An 18,826-nucleotide genomic window follows, 5' to 3' on the forward strand; every position below is an offset into this window, starting at 1 on the left:
TAGGTTTTCACTTTATCAGTTAGTTAGCAGGATGACACCAAAGCTACTGGACGGATTACCATGAAACTTGGTGGAAGGATGCGTTATGCGTCAAGAAAGTAACCTATTGAACTTTGGTGTGGATCCAAATTAATGTTTGGATCCAGGAATTTTGTCTCACTTTCTCTGCAGAGTGACAGAGTTTGTCGCAGAAATCCTTAAATCTAAGGTGATAGCAGGGATGCACATGCACGAATGCTGATCTCACACACAACAGATTCCAAGTGACAGTTACACAGACTAAATATGAAAGACAGGTTCTCGTGTGAGAGAGAGAACTGCATTGCATGCCACTTGTGGATATGCAACTCACCAATACAGCTGAAACTATGGATGATAGTGGGAGCAAATGCCACAGCAAATGCTGCTATATACAGCTAAACAATGTGGCAATAGAGCAAAACACCAAGTTAGAGATCTCTATGTTATTACATACAAATACAATACATATTTTTTTGGTTCATTATGAAACTATGGCAACCCACCACAGTCTAGAGGATTAATGGGAAACGCTGTTTTAACATGGCGTGATAGGGCATTAGCCTTGGTGAGGATATTCACTCTCAGAGTGCCTGTCTAGTTGTCGAAATAAAGTGGAGACCTCAGGTAGTCACTGTGCCAGGCTGCTGTTACAACACATAAAGTCCTATAAAAGTGTATTCATACAGAAAGCAAAGCAGATTTTCACACTGCATCTTTCACGCTTATTTGACTTATTCGTTTTTTTCCCTCCCGATGTACTGATCCACCTTGGATACAAGCGTTCTGCCAATGGATGCAACAAACCTTGTCTGTGTTTGTCTGTTTGTGTGGCAGCTCCTCTATTTTTGTCTCCTTTGTCCTCTCGTGTCTTTATATTTATGAAGCAGATTCATCAAACCTTGGGATCCCATAGATTCTTTTCACAAGTTGAAACATTTTAGCTTGCACAGATTCATCTTCATGCCAGTTTGCACTCCTCTCGGCAAATTTGCATTTAATTACATCTTTACATTGACTTCATAAAAAAAATCACCCTCTAAAATTCACTTTGCATTCTGTCTGAACACACAGTAAAACCACACCTTTACATTTTTATTATTTCGGTGTAAATAATTAATAAAGGAGATATAACATTATAATTATTAAGCTTAGGTACTGGTGGATGTGTCTTTGAACATCGGAGACGACCAGACTAGCTGCTTTACCCTGCTTCCAGTGTTAATGATAAGCTCAGCTAATTAGCTCTGTCTCTCTGCTGTGGCTCCATAGACACAGGAATGTGTGTTGTACCAATCTCATCTCAACATCAAACAACTGATAACACAAGGTTTAAGGGACATTTTTTCTTGAAATTCAACCTATGGATATTTTTAGAAGGTATAGAGTCAGAAATTATGTTATTATTTGATTTTCTGGGAGGGCAGTGATGGTTTTTCAAAGAGAACAATGAAATCAACAAAGGATTTGGAGACATTTGTTAGAACACATGGATATGTGTGTGAGAGAGAGAGAGCGAGAGAGAGAGAGAGAGAGAGAGAGAGAGAGAGAGAGAGAGAGAGAGAGAAATGACAAAAAGATTTTAACTTCTTGTGATTATAAATCATGTACGATCAGCTTCATTTTATCTGAATTACTCAATGTTTTCCAGCACTCAACTTCTTTGTTACTTACTTTCTCATTCGTTAGAAAGGCGAGCAATAATCGAAACTTTGTCTCGGTCGGCTGATGCTGACAATCTAATTTAAAGTTGCAAATAGCCTTGACTCTCAGTTCAGCAGAATGCCAGAGGCTCTACATCAGACAATCGTGCTGCGTCTCTCTGGAGAACGGCCTCTACCTGTCATAGGTGGCACCACTCTGCTTGGATGGTGACTGCAATCTAAACATGCCAAAAGCTGTTAACATGTACAGCTCAAGTCAGATCCTCCTCCTGATACGTCCTCCACATCCAAGCTGGGTTTACAAGAGATGCCATGTGATCTAAGCGCGAGGAAGACAGCATCTGATGTAAATCAACCCACCTGCACCCACTCTGTCCCATCAACCCAGAGCCATTTACTTTCGCTGGTGATTTGTACAATGACAAAGTCAATATTGCCAGGGGCCCCAACCTACAGGTGCAGCAAAGAGTAATTGCAGCAAGAGGGCATTGCGCTTGAAGACACATACTTGCAGTGACAGAACAATTACAGAGTCTCGTATATCGTATGTCCTCAGTGATCAGGGGCAGGAGGGGAGTCAGTGCGGCGGCTGACAAAATACAACCTGCCACATATTTCCTCTGACACAAGCTGAAGTTCCAGCAAAGCAGAAAACTGTCTCTATCACAATAAGATGACTAAAAAAAATAACACAATAACCAACTGCCATATCGTAAATCTGTTTTTTTAAGCTTCAGTGTTCAGTGAAAAATTTATATTTCTTTTATCATCTTCGTTCTTCACCAGAGCTTTATGGCAGATTATGCTATTTTTGTCATCTTTATGGGCTCAACAGTAACAAAAGTGTTGTGTTGGATTGAACAAAACATTACCTGTTATGTCCGTTCCTCTGTCCTCGTCGGAGTCCTCTTCTTTCACATCTGTTTTGACCTCCTCCTTCATCTCGGGAACAAAGAAGTCTGTCTGGCGGGAGAGTGGAACCATGTAGTTAAGGACGTCTGACCCACAGATCTCAATAACTGGGAAGGCACACAGCTTCCTGTCCTGTGACAGAAAAGACAAAGGAAGAGACAAAGGAAAGTTAAATATACATGATCACATAGTGAATCATGCAACTGTTGTTCTGTGGGTGCTTCAGAGTATAGTTCACACAAAACCTTGAAGAGCTCTACATCTATCCAACCATTATGCCACTTTTTCTTTGCCGTGTTAATCCCAGCTGACATTGGGTGAAAGGAGGGGCTCACCTGGACACGGCCAACACACAGAGACAAACTACCGGTTTCTCACATACACACCTATGGACAATTTAGAGTCTACAGTTAACCTACTCAATCTGCATGTCCTAGTACCTGGAGGAAACCCGTGCTTACAGGGAGAATATGCCATCTCCACACAGAAAGACCCCAGCCAAACTGGGATTCAAACCAAAAACCTGCAATGATTTATTTTTCATTCAGTTATTGGAAGCCCACAGAAGTTTCTGGTTACAGCTTTAAAACATACAGACACCACAAAATGTTGCTCTTGCTTCAAACTGCAGCTAAAGCTTGAAATGAAAATAAGGATAACTTGGATACACAGCGATGCTCTTAGATGGGCAGACTGCTTCAGACGAGCAGAAAATATCAGAGATATGTAGCCTTAAAATGTCTCCACTTTGCTGACATAACACTATGTCTCCGACATATTAATATGATTACCCATGTGAGTCCATTAAAGCTGCATTACCACGCACATCTATGTGTCTACATCGGCACTCTCCAGTGGTGTGTGTAAAAAGTGAAGAGTTTATAAATATTATACCATATTTTCTCTAAAGAGGACATTAGCCTTGCATAATTTTGCTTCATGCTTTCATATAGTTCTCAAGGGATTGCAGGGAAGTGAGCTCTCCAGTGGGGCCATCAGAGTACAGCTGCAGGAGGCCTGGGTGAGCTGCATGGGCCACTTTCATGAATGATTGGCTGCAAAGTGATAGATTAATGGGACACAATGCTGGATATTTGACCAAAATAGCTTTACTGTATAGTTTTAAATAAAAACAGTGCCAAAGCCTATTAAAATCAAACAACTCCCGATCATTTTGTTTATTCACTAATAGAGTTGTATGAAATGTACTTTTTTTGTTCTGCTTTCCTTTGTTGGACATGATAACAGATAGATCACACACTTTATACAACACAATATAATTTAATTGTAATTTTAATGCTCACACTGGCCTGCTCCTCGCTGTGTGAACAGTCTCAGATTTCATATATCTCCAGTCCCTTAATTGTTGCCATGATGGCTGCACGACAAAAAGGCTATTTGCAGGAGCAATAAACATGTTGGATGGTCCGACGGCAGTCACCAGACTCATTTTCCTGTGGGTCAGTGTGATCTGGGCTGACTGATTAGTTTTAATCTAATCCTCTTCAAAATAAGATGGTAGGAGGTTGGCATGAATCACCTGGCTGCTACACACAGGGGTTCCAGCCCCAGGGCTACCTATGCAAATGAGTACCCATCTCTTTGAACCTGCTCCAATAATGAGCAAGGAAATCGAGACAAAGGTAGTTCACTATACCATAGTGAATTACACACACACACACGCACTCACACACACATGGGCACACACATCCCTGAGGGATACTGTCACCGATAAGAGAAAGAAAAGAGCATGTGAGAAATATGCGTATGCTCCCACAGTGCATGTGTGCATTTATGAAAGTTACATTTGCCTTGTTAAAACACACCATCAGCCACAGAGGTGGAGCTCACTGTGAAATCTCCCCATATTATCGCTGGTGGAAATGAAAACATGAATGTTGCGCAGCACTCCAGGACAGCATGAGACCTCGCTCTATTATATATGTAGATTTTGGCTTTCGGGCACAGGAAATGACACTGGGCATTTTTCTACTGACTCAAACTGTGTTGTTGTAGCCTGAGGTAATTGGAGCTACTTTGACATCGCTGCAGCGTGAGAAGCCGAGCAGGCCATCCCAGGGACAACATTGTGTGTGACTGTTTTATGCATCAGTCTGGTGCATGCTGTCAGAGATTCGGTTCACAGTATTCCCCTGTGATAAAAAATGAATTTAGTCTAGACTTGATACACATTAAATAAACTTGCAAAAAATGTACAGGCTTGAGGTAAGTAGCAATATTTAAGCCACATTGTTGATTACATGCTTTTTAAACAGTTGTGTGGTTTTTTTTGTTCGTACTTGTGACTTATTGTTTATGGTATATTGACTGATGCATTAGGCAATTTTCCTATGAATACTGGGAGTTTATATGACTTTCAATAAACCTGTTTGATGTTTAATACCTTCCCCACTTGACGCCTGTGTTAGGGACATATCTGTGCCACAGACTCATATAAAACGTCTCCACTTCCTCCCACTATCCAGAAATTAAGCCAAAATATCCCGAGTACGAATGCTGCCATCTTGCGCATTTAAAAAGTATTGAGGTCCTTTATTCAAATTTAAGTACCAATACAGCAAAGTAAAAATACTTTAACACATGAAAAAGACCACCTTTGAGAAAACTCTTTTTCTTTTAACGTGTACTTTGACTTTTTAGTTCGGTCCATCCACTAACTTGGAGGAGGTGGGGTTTATGACCTATGCTGCAGCCAGCCACCAGGTAGAGATCTAGACACTGTAATAACAGTGAGAATAGATGAAACTAATAATTAGAAAAAATCATAAACTGTGTAAAGATGGATGACATGACAGCTCCATCAAAGTGAAGCCAGACATATTTTAGCATAATCCCATAATATAGGATCTCCACTGTCCTGTGATTCATGGCAGGAGCTGTAAACGTATTCCACAGTGTCAAGTGGAGTTAAAAACAATTTCCCACCTTCTAACCAGACTCTAAACTGAAACATTTATTAAATTGCTTCTCCCCACAGGTACTTTCCTAATTCTTAATCTGCCATTATATTCTTCATTTCAGTTCCACTTTCTTCTAAAATCAGACAGTTGGTCTTTGATGTATTTCAAAGAACTCTGTGAGTCCACTTGTGAATATCAGGTTATTCCTTATCACTCACTCTATTGTTAACAGGAATTGCTTCAAAGGATGCTGCATCCTTTTCCCCCCCGAGGACTTTAATATAAGAAAAAGTATAGATTTCATGCGCAGGCACATGGCATAGAATTATTAATTGGAAAAAACTGTGTTGCAAAAAAACAAATCAATTTATTATAATTCACCTCTGAGGAAAGGTGTACTTAAGGTGGCACTCTAAACACCAGAGGTGGCTATTTCCTTCATCTGGGGCCACCAGTTATTTATGTGTTGAATAATTTCTTTACATTGACTGTTTCACTGACCAGTTTCCATATTTCCTCCCACCAGGGAAATGAATAACGAAATAGCAGAAAGATGAACTCTCCTGTCGTAATCAATACTCAATCCTGTCTTGAGTGTATTAATTATTTGACGAGCAAGATGTTCTATTTGCTCCCAGTGCCATTTACTGGTCTGTACCTCCTCATCTGCTCTCTGATTGGGTGCCATCAATTTCCCTACAGCTTATCACAGGGTCAACATGCATCAACTTAACCTGCGTCTGTGTCTGGGAGCTGCTGGGAATGAACCGTGCTCTCCTGCAGGGGTTTCAAGTTTCAAGTTTAATTTGTCATATGCATTCGTCACAGGGTCAAGAGTACAATGAAAGGTGTAGGACAATAATAAACCAGTCCGCTCAGCAGCGCAATAGTTAAATAAAAGCAAGGTAAAAAGAGCTTACTATAAAAAAAGTCAAATACAATACAATTTACATTCAAAGGTGTAGTGTGACATTAAGTTGCAAATGAAGTAACGACACATAGGTAGATGAGACTGAAAGGTCTAAAAACAGGTCATGTGTTTCCTTCCTGCTGCGTCAGAGTAGACTCAAAATTTATAATCATCACAGTCGCACTTATTCTCTCTAAAGACCGATTCATCTTCCCGACCAAGGAACCAGCAGTTGGTCCCAACACCACTAAACTGACATATTCCACAGACCCTCACCTCTTCCTAACCTTCACACCAGTTCTACAAAATAGGTCACCTTTAGTCCAAGCCTTTCTTTCTACGTTATGCAACCTCACTCTTAATAATTAAGGACCTTGCAGCACTGAACTTTTGTCTGTTAAAAATGTTACATTCCGATTGTTGGAGAATAAGTGGTTGATGAAAAACAAGTGATATGATTACTTTTCAAAATAACAGTCATTTTAAATACTTTTGCAAATCTCATTGTGATTATTTTGAAGAGGATATTTCCAAACCTGAGGTCCTGCACTGCAGAGGACTGAAGACTCAATACTGCAATAGGTTACATGTTCTCAAGGAAGGAAAGCATATAACTAGAAAAATCCAACAGCATAGAGCTTGGTTAGAATGACAAGCCTAAACCATGACATTGAGCACTAGCTGAGACATCCCCCCAGCTTTCTTTGGGTTATATGACAATGAAAACTGTGAGACAACAGAAATTTGTACAAATCAGTCAGTTAGTGGCCTTGCTCTACCCTACAATGAGTTATCTTTACTTCTTAACCTTCATCTGCCTTTGTCTGTTTGTGAGTTAGCAGGATTACGCAAAAAAACATTGAACCAATTTCCATGAAAGAAGAGGGTCAATTTTTGAAGTGGATTCGGTAGATCCAGGAATTATTTTTCACTTTCTTGTATCTGAGTCCCAACCTGAACAGATCTATTTGTCTGTATTTAGTCATAGTCATAACGTCACCTACTTGTAACAGGAAGTCAGCCTTGTATGATAATTTTCATTCGATTTACATGTCATTTTCACGTTGTGGTCTACACTGGTTAGCGTGGACCATAGCGCATGATTAGAGGGCGTGGTTTATTACAGAACGACAGACACAGGAAGTGAGAAATACCTGCGTAGCCCAAAACGCACACAAAAACACTGCAGTTTCGCCTGGTCCGTTTCAGCTTGCTGCTCCGCGGCCGCAGCTAGCCCCGACATGCACATTGTGAGGGTCCGCACATGCTGCTTGCAGCCCTAGTTTTATTTATTTTTGCTGGTTGCATTAGGTCATTTGTGAGAATGTAGCCTTCCTCAAAGAACAAATCTGCTTTACCGGAAATTTGATTTAACAAGTCAACGAAATAACTTAAATATTTTCAGGCACTTCATTTGCTAATTAGCCATAAATCCAAATTCAAGGTTTCAGATTTTGAACCCCACTGTATACCCCTACAGCCTTTTCCTCAGATTAAAAAACTTAATTGACATAAATTTATTTTACAGAGCTGCACAAAGAAAACGGTGTGAATGTAGCCAGCTGTGACTCTGTCATTTAATGGATCAGATGACACAGGTTAAACCATCAGTTTCTACTTCAGTGCCCTTGACCTAGACAATGCATCTCTTCTGTCCCCAAGGAGCTACTCTGCAAATGACCTTTTACCTCCTTTAGATAGGAAGATAGACACAAGCGGTAATTACCTACTAATCAATAAAAGCATCACATCTCTCCAATATTATTGCTCTCAGAGCTACCTCTTGGGAAAAGTATAACTGCAACTGTAACAATCAAGGTTCATAATCTTCATATGTCTTTTCAGGAGATGTTCGAAACCAAAGATGCCTTTGACGGATCCAACGAAGTGAAACCAGACTTGTATACTTTACTGAGAAAAGACAAGCAATTCAAAGCCAAAAGCAAAACCGGCAGACAATGTTCTGCTCTCTTATCGTGACCAATACCTTATAGGATTTTACTATCAATATAGCAATTACGTAAGTGCCAAGTTCATTAGGTGTTGATGTAAATAGAAGATGGTGTACATCAGGATTGATTAGCACAATCAGGACAAATATAGCGTGCAGTGTGAATGTGTGTGTGTGTCTGTGAGTGTGTAGGGATAGTTGAGGGATGCAAAATCCGACAGATATAGGGGAGGAATCTCATGGGGCTTTATAGTGTCTTTTACCACTCTAGCAGCTGCTCTGTGAGCATCCTTCATCCAATAGAAATACCAATAAGAGGAAAGTAAATATAGATAACAACACCCCTGGAGCTTGATTTACTCGCTTAACTAACTCGAAAGTATAAACATAGGCACAGAGCAACTGGGTCATAACTACAGCAGAAGAGAGCGATGCTGACACTGTACATATTCTTACAGCCTTTCAAAAAACGCGAGGTCTGAAATGTCTTGAAAGATAGGACATCGTTCTTTTCATGTCTCATCTCTCGGTTCATTGTTGGTGCGTTGAGACAGGCGACGTTGGAGAATCTCATTCACAAGAGGAAAACAGTTTCAAAGTCGAGAAGTAAAACCACAGCAAATATCAAAGGATCTGATTGGAGATCGACTCAGACTCAGAGGGGACATTTTAACTCTTTTTTTGCATTGTGTAAACTAAGGGTTGGGTGTGCTACTGGTAATGTACTCTGTATCCTTCATCCTTTTTTACCATTTTCATTCCTTAGGTTTTCTATATTAACCGTACGCATACGATTTTAGAGGTTCTCCTCATATTTGAAAAAAAAGAGACGAAACTGTTTGTTCACCAACCATACATGCAGCAAACAATTGCACAATATAAATATTTAAATAAATATCTAACAAATGTCTTTAATGGCAACAAGCTCAAGATTGATTGCATTTCAAATAAATCAGCATTTCCTAGAACTGCAAAAACTGTGAGTAAGGAAAGGCTGATGATCAGTTCTTTCAACTAGAAACTCACCGTACTCCCTCTGTATTCATTACCCTTTCCACCAGCACATAAATCTCAGCTGGAAGCAGCAGGTCCTGTGGAGTTCTCCAGGAGACGTTGGAGGGTATTCTAGTAAATTCAGAATATTGCTCACTTAAGTAAGTAGGCAGACTGAGGAAAACTGTAATGCTCCTCCTTCCTTCTACATCTTTGTTGTCATTTTAAGCAAAGTCAGCAGAGCAGAGCCATCTATGTCGAGATCAAGGGTCACAGATTCATCGGTAACCTGAGCAACATCTCTACCAAAAAAGGAAATTCCTGTAACTCCTCACAGTGCAAAGGAAAATTGCAATGCTACCAAGAAAACTGAACCACAGACAAATACAATGTGGAAAGCATCAGTCACTGACAGGAAATATTCATTTATTGACCCAAATGGGATGATTTTCATTTGAATTAGACACAGTGTTTACACTTCATGTGAATATAATAGGATTAATCCAATTCCCATAGATGTATTTGGTAAATACTTTGTGATAGCACCTTATTTAAAAAAACGGATATGGTTACGTGTGTCCTAACTTGGATTAGTTACATCATACGTATTGGGCTCGGGTGTAACTCAGATTGCATAGCCTCTCTTCAGGTCAGACTTCAATGCTTCAGTAGTTGTCTTTAGAAAAGTTTCAAAGCATTTTCCATACAAGTCAGAATCACCCTACAGGTCAGAATACAAGTGCACATAAAATTTTGGGGGAGCTGGTTTCTTGCAAGCATATGAAAATAGTTTTGCTAAAGAACGCATGGATTAGAAGATGAAAAGGCAGCTTGAGGGAATGCGCACACACCTACAAATTGAATTACAACGCTTTACAAAGGAACGATCACAGGCTGATAGTACCTAAAAGACATTCAAAGGGAGGATTTCTCCTCTTAACATTCCATCATTTAAAGAAACTACTGATCCTCAGTCAGAAAAAAGCTGTTGTCCTGCCAGCAGAAAGCATCAGTGACAGCACATCTCCCCTCCCCCTCAGGGAAGAGACATGAGATATGGCTGAGGAGCAGTGGTGAATAATGAAAGCCAGACACAACAATCATTCAGTCGCATATTTGCAGTGACAGCCTACAGCAAGCATGGACCCTACAGCAAGATGAGGAAAGACCCAGGCCCGCCGCAGTCGATGTAAGCCACTTCATCACAATGGGTTATGTACAGATCCATATACACAAGAAAATACGGACACACACATCTATTTATAGGTGGATGATGTCTCACCCTAGTCCCAAGGCAGACAAAAAGGAAAATTAATACAAAAGCTGGCCGACTCATGGTGAAAATTGGTGACAGTCCCCTGAGTTCTCTCTACCTCCCCTGGTCTATTTACTCCCATTGCACTATTACAGCCACACAGTCCATCCTTCTCACACCCACCATAACAGCTTCTTCCCCTTCCTATCTTTGGAGACAGACAAAAATTCAACTTCACACCTCAGCAGAGGTGTCCAATTCAGACTGTCCCTTACCGCCACACACTTCCCCAGAACGCAGTGTTTTTCAATATGGCTATTTTCTGCATCGGTCTCAGCAAGCCCGGGCCTCCTCACCCCATTCTTGCTTGCATGCCCTGGTGGAAGTGTGCGAAGACGACTGTGGGAGGAGGCAGAGGATATCTGAGGACTGGAAATGGAGCCAGATAAGCGGAAGGCAGGACAATGGGTTGGTTGCAAACTCTCCATGCACCCGTGCAATCAATAAGCAGAAACACTTGATGAGCTACATGTATAGTGACTCTGTCAGCAGCTGTTGTGGTCTCCAGAGGTCCTCCACAATTGATCTGGTTAGCTGGCAAGAGGTGAGAGGCAATAATAGCAGCTAGTCTCCCAACTGTGGATTATAAACTCCCTCCACTTCCTTTCCCATCTTCATCACCTGCTACTGAACTTGCAAGAAGATAAAAAACAATAGATCAGGCTAATTGATACTGAAACCTTGATACTACGTTCCACAATGTATGGGGCTGAGCAAGTAAGACCGACAACATTAATGTGTATTCAAATACAATTTAATGCTTGCACAAAAAATCAGGTTAAGGTTGGAAATGAAAAACTAGTAATCAGATTTGTACCCTACTCCTGACCACATTTCAGCCATGCTATGACTCTGAGGCTCAACTTACAGCAATGAGGGTCTAACCTCTGTCGGTTCACCACTTTGGTTCACATTGAACCATCAATTGCCATGAAATGTTATACAGACGTTTGTGTTTCTCTGAGAATGAAGCCTACTGACTTGGTGAGCAACTGACTCCTTTAGCATCACCATGAGTTTGATATTTTAGTTTTTTAGGATGATGGATAGCCTTGAAATTTTAATCCCTTTCCCTTTCTTATCTTTTGCTATTATCCGGTCAAATTTCGAATTTGACGAATACTTTAATTATCAAACATCTGCAAAAATCTGGCCTTTTTAGAGATTATAGTCAAATCTAAGATTCTGTTATCCTGGGTAAAATAAAGCACAACTGAGAGTAACGAGCTTTCACCACATTGTTAAGACTTCCCTTGACCTGAAAACTTTTTTCTCTAATATGGTAAATGGTCTGTCTATAAAAAGCGGTTTTCTAGACTAGCACCACTTTTTCTATGAGGGGCCATTCGGTATTCAACCTTCTGGTTGGAGGACGACCGCTCTACCCCTCAGCCACAGCCGCCCTTTCAATACACACTTTAGAAAGCAATTTGTATCCTAGTTCAGCTATCCTTCACTGGATTTAAAAAACTTAAATTCTCATTTGCACGATGCTTATGAAATCATGTTACTGTAGAGTAACAACAATTACCAGTTTATGTGAGTGCATGTAAACATAAGTAGAGCTCAACCAAACTTATATTTAGCCTTTAAACTGCAGAAACTTTAATGTTCCTAAAGTAAACACTCACTAACAAATTAAACAGTAACTCACAGTAGCTGTGAGATAATCCTCTGTAAACTGATTCAACAGAAAGCACACAAGGACATTAATGAGAGCATTGGATTGGTTTGCAGTCAATTAGTCCTGGCTATTAAAGCTTCAAAATTCAGTGAACCATTGCATGACAAGCAGGATATGGAAATGCATGAATATAAATGGTGATTAATTTTAAACAGGCAGACAGATTCCCACATCTAATTGAGATTTTAATCTGAGAGTCTAATGTTAGGGATATTCACATCTCTATTCTAATGAGATACAATTATGAGCAGGGGATGTGGACAGTGGCAGTGTGATGGAGAGAGACATGGACTATCTATTACTTTCTCCTGCAGGCCTCTCGTGTTCCGAGCACCTTCAATATGCCAAATAATAAGTCTCTGCACACCGCTGCACTTTCTTTGCACTAGTAAACCTGGAGGCATTAATCAGGGCTGAAATTATGGGCAAATCATTTCTGACAAAAGATGTTCCCATTCCATTTTCCCTGACCGCCACCTATTACCATACCTGGACTTTGCGTATAAACTGATACGAAGTGCTGATCTCAAACCAGTGCATTAAAAAAAACTAAAAAAAAACTCATATAATGTATTTTAACAGCTGTATGCTACTAATCCTGTACAGAAGTAGTTATTGCTATTACTGTTGTAAGGCCTATAGCTAGTAGTATAATTGGCAGCACTAGTGCCACCCCTTAATACTGAAGTCTTCCATACGGTACACATCACTGTTTTACTTTCCAGTGTGAAATATTGCCAAATTACTGATTTAGCTAGCTCTGGCTAACGCTACACTACCAGAAATCACTTCTTTTTCACAGCTCTAAAAACAACTAACCACTTGCAATACAACACAATTGCTGTTTTAGAAGAGGTTATTTCCAGGGAAAGAAAATTGCAGATTTATCTAGGTGACACTAAAATAATCTAAAGACGTGGTATCTGATCGGTTAATAGATTTGTGTACTCGCCAATGCCTAACCTAATATATTTTGAAGTATCAGAGGTATTTCCAATGCTATGTCCATATCAGAACATCTCTGTTTCTGACCTGTCAACTGAATAGGCCTTAATTCTATGGGAGTGGCATTTTGGTAGGTTTCAGTGGCAACTCCGACCAAAACAAAAACAACCAGGGCATAATTGATATGCACAATCATTCAATTGTTATATCAGCCTCTTCCACAATTAAAGGCAATGGAAGGCAGTGACAGAACAAATATTGTGTCCAACAATAGAAAAAAGTGTAGAAGTTCTATGAGTTCTATGTTTTATGAGAATTTGCAAGAATTGGCTTGAGGAAAAAAAGGACAAAAAGGACATGTTAAAACAAATAACTGTTCCTTAAAGAAAAAAAACTCCACAGAACAGAAAAGAAGTAATGAGTGGTGAAAATCATTCATCCCACACATTTACATTCATTATCAATGAGCAGAAACAGACTTGTGTAAATCAGGCTTCGCTTCATCTATTATCCTCACCAAGTCCCTGTCAGTGTGACCTCCGCAGAGCTCGAGAAATCAGCCAACCTCTATAAATAAACCAAGGGTACCTTTCCTTGGGATTCACACAGGAAGAGGGCACACACCAGCTTGTGACACACATGTGGCCACGGTGCGCACAACAAATTAAATGCAACTGACAGGAATACACTAGAAAGGCCCTAAAAACTCCTTAAACCCAAATTTTTAAAGAAATTAAATCGATACCTGCTTGTTTCAATATGTAATTGATGCCAGGTTTCTTTCAGTTGCACCATTACATAGAATAGCCTGAAATGTTTTGTATCTTTGGTAACCCCGGCTCCTTGACCATAAACAATTGTGGGTTTGATTTTGTTTTCCTGATCCCTGCTCTTCATACCCTCGCTTGGGCAAGTGGATGACCGACAAGGCCTAAGAACAGAACACTAAGACCTCAAAATCCTCTTCATGTCTGAGAACTCAACATGGCATCTCAACTCAACTAAACAGTCTATAGAGCTGAATTAAGAACTGGAAAAGAGAACCGAAGCTAATACATTTCACAAGTGCTGCCAAGTTGTGTTGATCATCAAACGGATCCACACAGCCTTGAAAATGTACAAAGAGAGTCGAGACAGAGGAGCCTGACGATAAGTCTGATTCACAGCTAGTGCTTGAAAACCAGTTTTCTGTCCCATAGCCAAAAAATGACAAAAAAAATAATCTCCCATGTGATGGGTAGGGAGATCAGAGTTGGGGAGCTGGACAGAATATTTAAATCACTCGCCATCATATCTACCAAATAAGAAGCTCATGTTAAAGCAACACTTTGCAACTTTTTTGCCTTAAAATATCAGCTTTAATAGGGAGAATGTTGCTGCTTTCATTCCCATTCCTCACCCTGAAAGCCTGTTCTCGCACTATAACTCCAGTGAGTAGGTACTATCTCCTGTGAGAATTGTGTAACTGACTGACAGTCGCAGCTTAAATTGCCAGAATCAGGCCCAGTAAGTTCAAGGATAATGTCAAACTGTAGATCAACTAAAAATATTTTTAAGTCATTAAACAGTGTTTATCTCGGATATTCGGTGAGGAAACCTTTAAAATATCAAGAATCCTAAACAGTTTGGTGTCTTCGTTACAGCAGCAGCTCTTCTAGAAAACGAGGATATTGAGGTATATAAACTATTCAGTTGAGGTTCATTTCAGTAAGTGGGACTATGCAGTCAGAGATTGAGAGAGTTTGTATTTTCTCTACATGAAAACCACTAAATCCCTCAGACAAAGAGTCCCAGAGAATGAATCACCATGTGTTGCTGCAGAGGGCGCTGTTGCTCAGTAAAAGTTACATAATGTTGCTTTAATGCTGGACTCACACATGTGTGTTGTGATAATGCTTGACAGTGGGTGTGCCCAATGCTTGGTGCTGTTGTGATCATTCACAACAAACACATTTTAATGCTCGGGACAAACAACATAGTCAACGTTGGTGCTAACATGCAATGCTAGCTATAATTACAATGCCCTTATAGCCACAATATCCACAACAAGGTCAACACACAACAGGTTAACCAGCTGCCTCTGCCAACTCTTTCTCATTAACGTTATTTGATTAACCTAAGCTTGAATATTTGTTAAAAGACTGGTGCCTACACTACGGCACGCAGCGCTAACAATGCAACGCAAAGACAATGCAGTTCGGCAATGCATGAGGTCACCCCATTCAAAGTGAATGAGCAGCGTTTCCTTTGAAGCCTCCCCTGCATGCGTGTGAGTCCTGTTTAAGTCTTTACTGATTCACTGACTGCTCGCAGACCAAGTCTGCCTGTATCTGAGTTACGTAATAGAAGTGTCTTCAAATTGTACCATAAAACAGATGGTGACAAATATATTGTCACCAAAATGACAAATTGTGAGTAATGCATGTCTGCGGGTTATGAATCAACAAATATGACTCAGAAAGATGACAAACTTTGGGTTGAAACACAAAGCTGAAGTCTGAAAGCCATGCCACACAATTATGATGATAATTTCAAGCTGCTCACACCTTAATCTCAATTCTGACTATTAGCCAATGTGACACCCATCATAATACATAGTCTTCAAAGCAATAGACCTAGTGGCTAATAGCAGTTTAATTGTGTTTGAGTCTTTTAATTAACCCCCTTAAACTGCACATACAGCTAACAGAGCGCTGATGGAGAAAGCAGAATAAATTCCACTTCCACAGCCAAAAATCAATGCCAGCTGAACACAGACATGAGAACAGGAAACTGGAATTGTTCGTCCGACTAATGGCATGGTTTTAAGAGGTACCAAAGACAACAATTTGTTTTAGCTTCACGCCTCCATCCCCAAAGACCAGTGGGGACAAAACCACAGGGATGGATGATCCGGTGTCAGCTACAAAACAGAAGCTGTTGGGTCCGGGCTAAAGTCACTACAGTCCTGCTGCTGTCCACGCAGCAAGAGCCATGTTTAAAACCACAGGCCACCCTCCATTAAAGCTCTGTCAGCATGGCACAACGGCAGCCTAATGGTTACAATTAACAATCCCTTCTGCTGACAGAGCTCCTATCTGAATGTCCCCACTGTGCTCCTCTCAGCCTGATCACGCTCTAATGACTGTGTTTTATGGTTACAGCGAAAAACGAAGCCCGGACTCAAAGACAAAGCAGGACTGAAGAATACAGGATGCACACACTTAGGAGGACAAAAGGGGGAAAGAGAAAGAGAAAGAGGAAGTGGGACGCAAGTTAAAGTGAGTGGATAAACAGTGGATATGATATGCTGTGCACGTTTACGTTATTTGAAAACTCTGAGAGGAAACACTTCAGCCAATTCAGTTTTATGGGTTTGATAAACTCAAGCAATATCTTAAACCAAGACTGCAGGATGAAGGTACTTTTAACAACAACTTGAACAAAAGCCATGTTTTATTATGTTTGCCGTGCTTTGAGGAAGTAAATCCCAGAGAACAGGGACACCCATGAGAGCTGAGAATAAGGGCAGTAAACACCAGCTTTATTTTGTTTGTTTCATTCCTTCTTCTTCAGGCAGGTTTTTAGAGGTTATTTTTAAAATCTTCTGAAAATACAACACTGTTCTTTTGTAATATTTTTTCATTTTAATATGTTGCCATCGAGAATGATGAAGAAAAATGTCTGGCTTTTGATCCTACAGCCTTAGTGATTAAGTTATTCTGAATAACACTTCTATGGATATTGGCAATCAGAAGCAGACAGACCATCTGGAGGAGTGGGAGTTTTCCTGGTGGGCCGGTCGGCCAGTGGGCTGGTGATGAGTCTAGCAACACCGATATAAATGAGGGGAAAGAAAATGTATCCTTTTGTTTGACTCTACTTTGGTTTGACCGGCTGGCTCCATACAGATGTGAGTCTGGCAGCGATTAAACTCACATCTCTGGAGTGCACCCTCTTTCTTCTGCCAACTTCAGTGGATGCATTTTGCATCTAGAAACATCCAGCTGACAATGAAAGACTGGTGTGATCAGCGTGCAGATGGGCTCGGACTGCTTAGTACTATACTAATGTTGATAATGTCAGATTTTGTCATTTACACACTATTACCAAAAATGTAACAATAAAAGCTTGTTCTCTTTTCAAATTAAAAGGGATTTTTATCTGTTTATGCATATAAACTGAAAGCAGCAACTTATGGGGATTTCATGCCGGCCTTCTTTGGTACGGACCTTTGGCCTTTTCAGTTTAGTCTGAACCAAAATATCAGGTGTGACAATGGACCAAAATTTACACTGACCAATCAAACCATGGTTCAGATCATTTGCAGGGTGAAAACATTCGCAGGAAGTTGAGACAACATTAAGTAGTAGAAGGGGAAAAAGTAGCAGAAGCAGCTTGCAGGATTGCTTTTAGTCTTCAACTCTATGATGTTTGAAAGACGAAGAAGTTCATATTGCTGGGAGTAATACCCCGATGATATCACACCACAAAATTGCAAAGGGAACCTGTTCATTAATTTTCTCTATTCAAATGGAAAGACTACTTTTTTTCTGCACACCTTGTTCAAAAGAGTTTGTGAATACAAAAGCTGAGTTGACAACACGCTGACCTCAGATGCACTGGACCTAACTACTCATTAATTAGCTTCAGGGAGTTTAGATAATTACATTATTTTAAATGTCTGAATCATCATTTTTTTCATATATATTTGTATCATCATCATGTTTAATATATAAAAGAATACAAAATATTTTTCATATGTACACTCAATAATCCATAATGAAAAGCAGACTGTATACAAACAAAGACATAGCGTGTTGATATTTAAACTTTGCAATGACAACTGAAATTTATCTCAGGTGCCTCACATTTCTCTTGATCATCTTTGAAATGGAATGTCATCTGGCACTGTCATCCCTGCACACAAAGCAATCTCCATCCAGACTGGTCTCATTTGTGGTTCCCCAATGGTAGAGTGAGCTACCAAATGCTATCAGAGCAGAGCAGGGGCGTCCTTCTCTATCTTTTACAATCTCTTAAGACTTATCTCTACCGAGAGCACCTCCTGTAACATCCTGTAACATGTTACCTGTGTATAAATCATTATTATTAAAGCTATTCTTTTGTCATTACTGTATTTTATTTAAACTCATTTCTTGAAAGAGCATTTCACTCTGCTCCACGGGGTATATAAGTCAGAGCCTGTCCTTCCTTCTACAGCCCATTCAATTCATCCACACCTCACTGAGTCTAAATTAATATTCAAATAGCAAACAAAACCTCATCAGAAAAGGCCTGTGTTAGAGCAGAACCCCTCTGTTAGCCCGTATCACTGCTTTCCACCATTATTTCTGTCCGTCAGTCCAAAGTGTCTCTCAAATTACTGTCACCACTGTCCACCTCTGATACCTACTATTATGGGCTGTATTTGAAGGTAAAATTGAAACCTCTAATACTATCTGTCACTCTTAGGTCCTTAGTTTAGGTGCATTTATTACAATAAATGCACCGTTGCATTGGCTTTTGCCGGT

General features: G+C 40.1%; 2 protein-coding genes across 2 annotated transcripts in view; both read right to left on the reverse strand.

Moving 5' to 3' along the window:
• Positions 1-18,826, reverse strand: part of LOC117761837 (olfactory receptor class A-like protein 4) — a 946,130-nt gene that overhangs the window by 761,536 nt on the left and 165,768 nt on the right. The window lies entirely within an intron of this gene.
• Positions 1-18,826, reverse strand: part of tex264a (testis expressed 264, ER-phagy receptor a) — a 68,376-nt gene that overhangs the window by 7,466 nt on the left and 42,084 nt on the right. Inside the window, exon 3 of the mRNA XM_034586107.1 lies at positions 2,555-2,726. Within this exon, the coding sequence (XP_034441998.1) occupies positions 2,555-2,726 (172 nt within the window). The remainder of the gene's footprint in view (positions 1-2,554; positions 2,727-18,826) is intronic.

Source organism: Hippoglossus hippoglossus, chromosome 5 (genome assembly GCF_009819705.1).
Source record: "Hippoglossus hippoglossus isolate fHipHip1 chromosome 5, fHipHip1.pri, whole genome shotgun sequence".
Taxonomy (NCBI): Eukaryota; Metazoa; Chordata; class Actinopteri; order Pleuronectiformes; family Pleuronectidae; genus Hippoglossus; species Hippoglossus hippoglossus.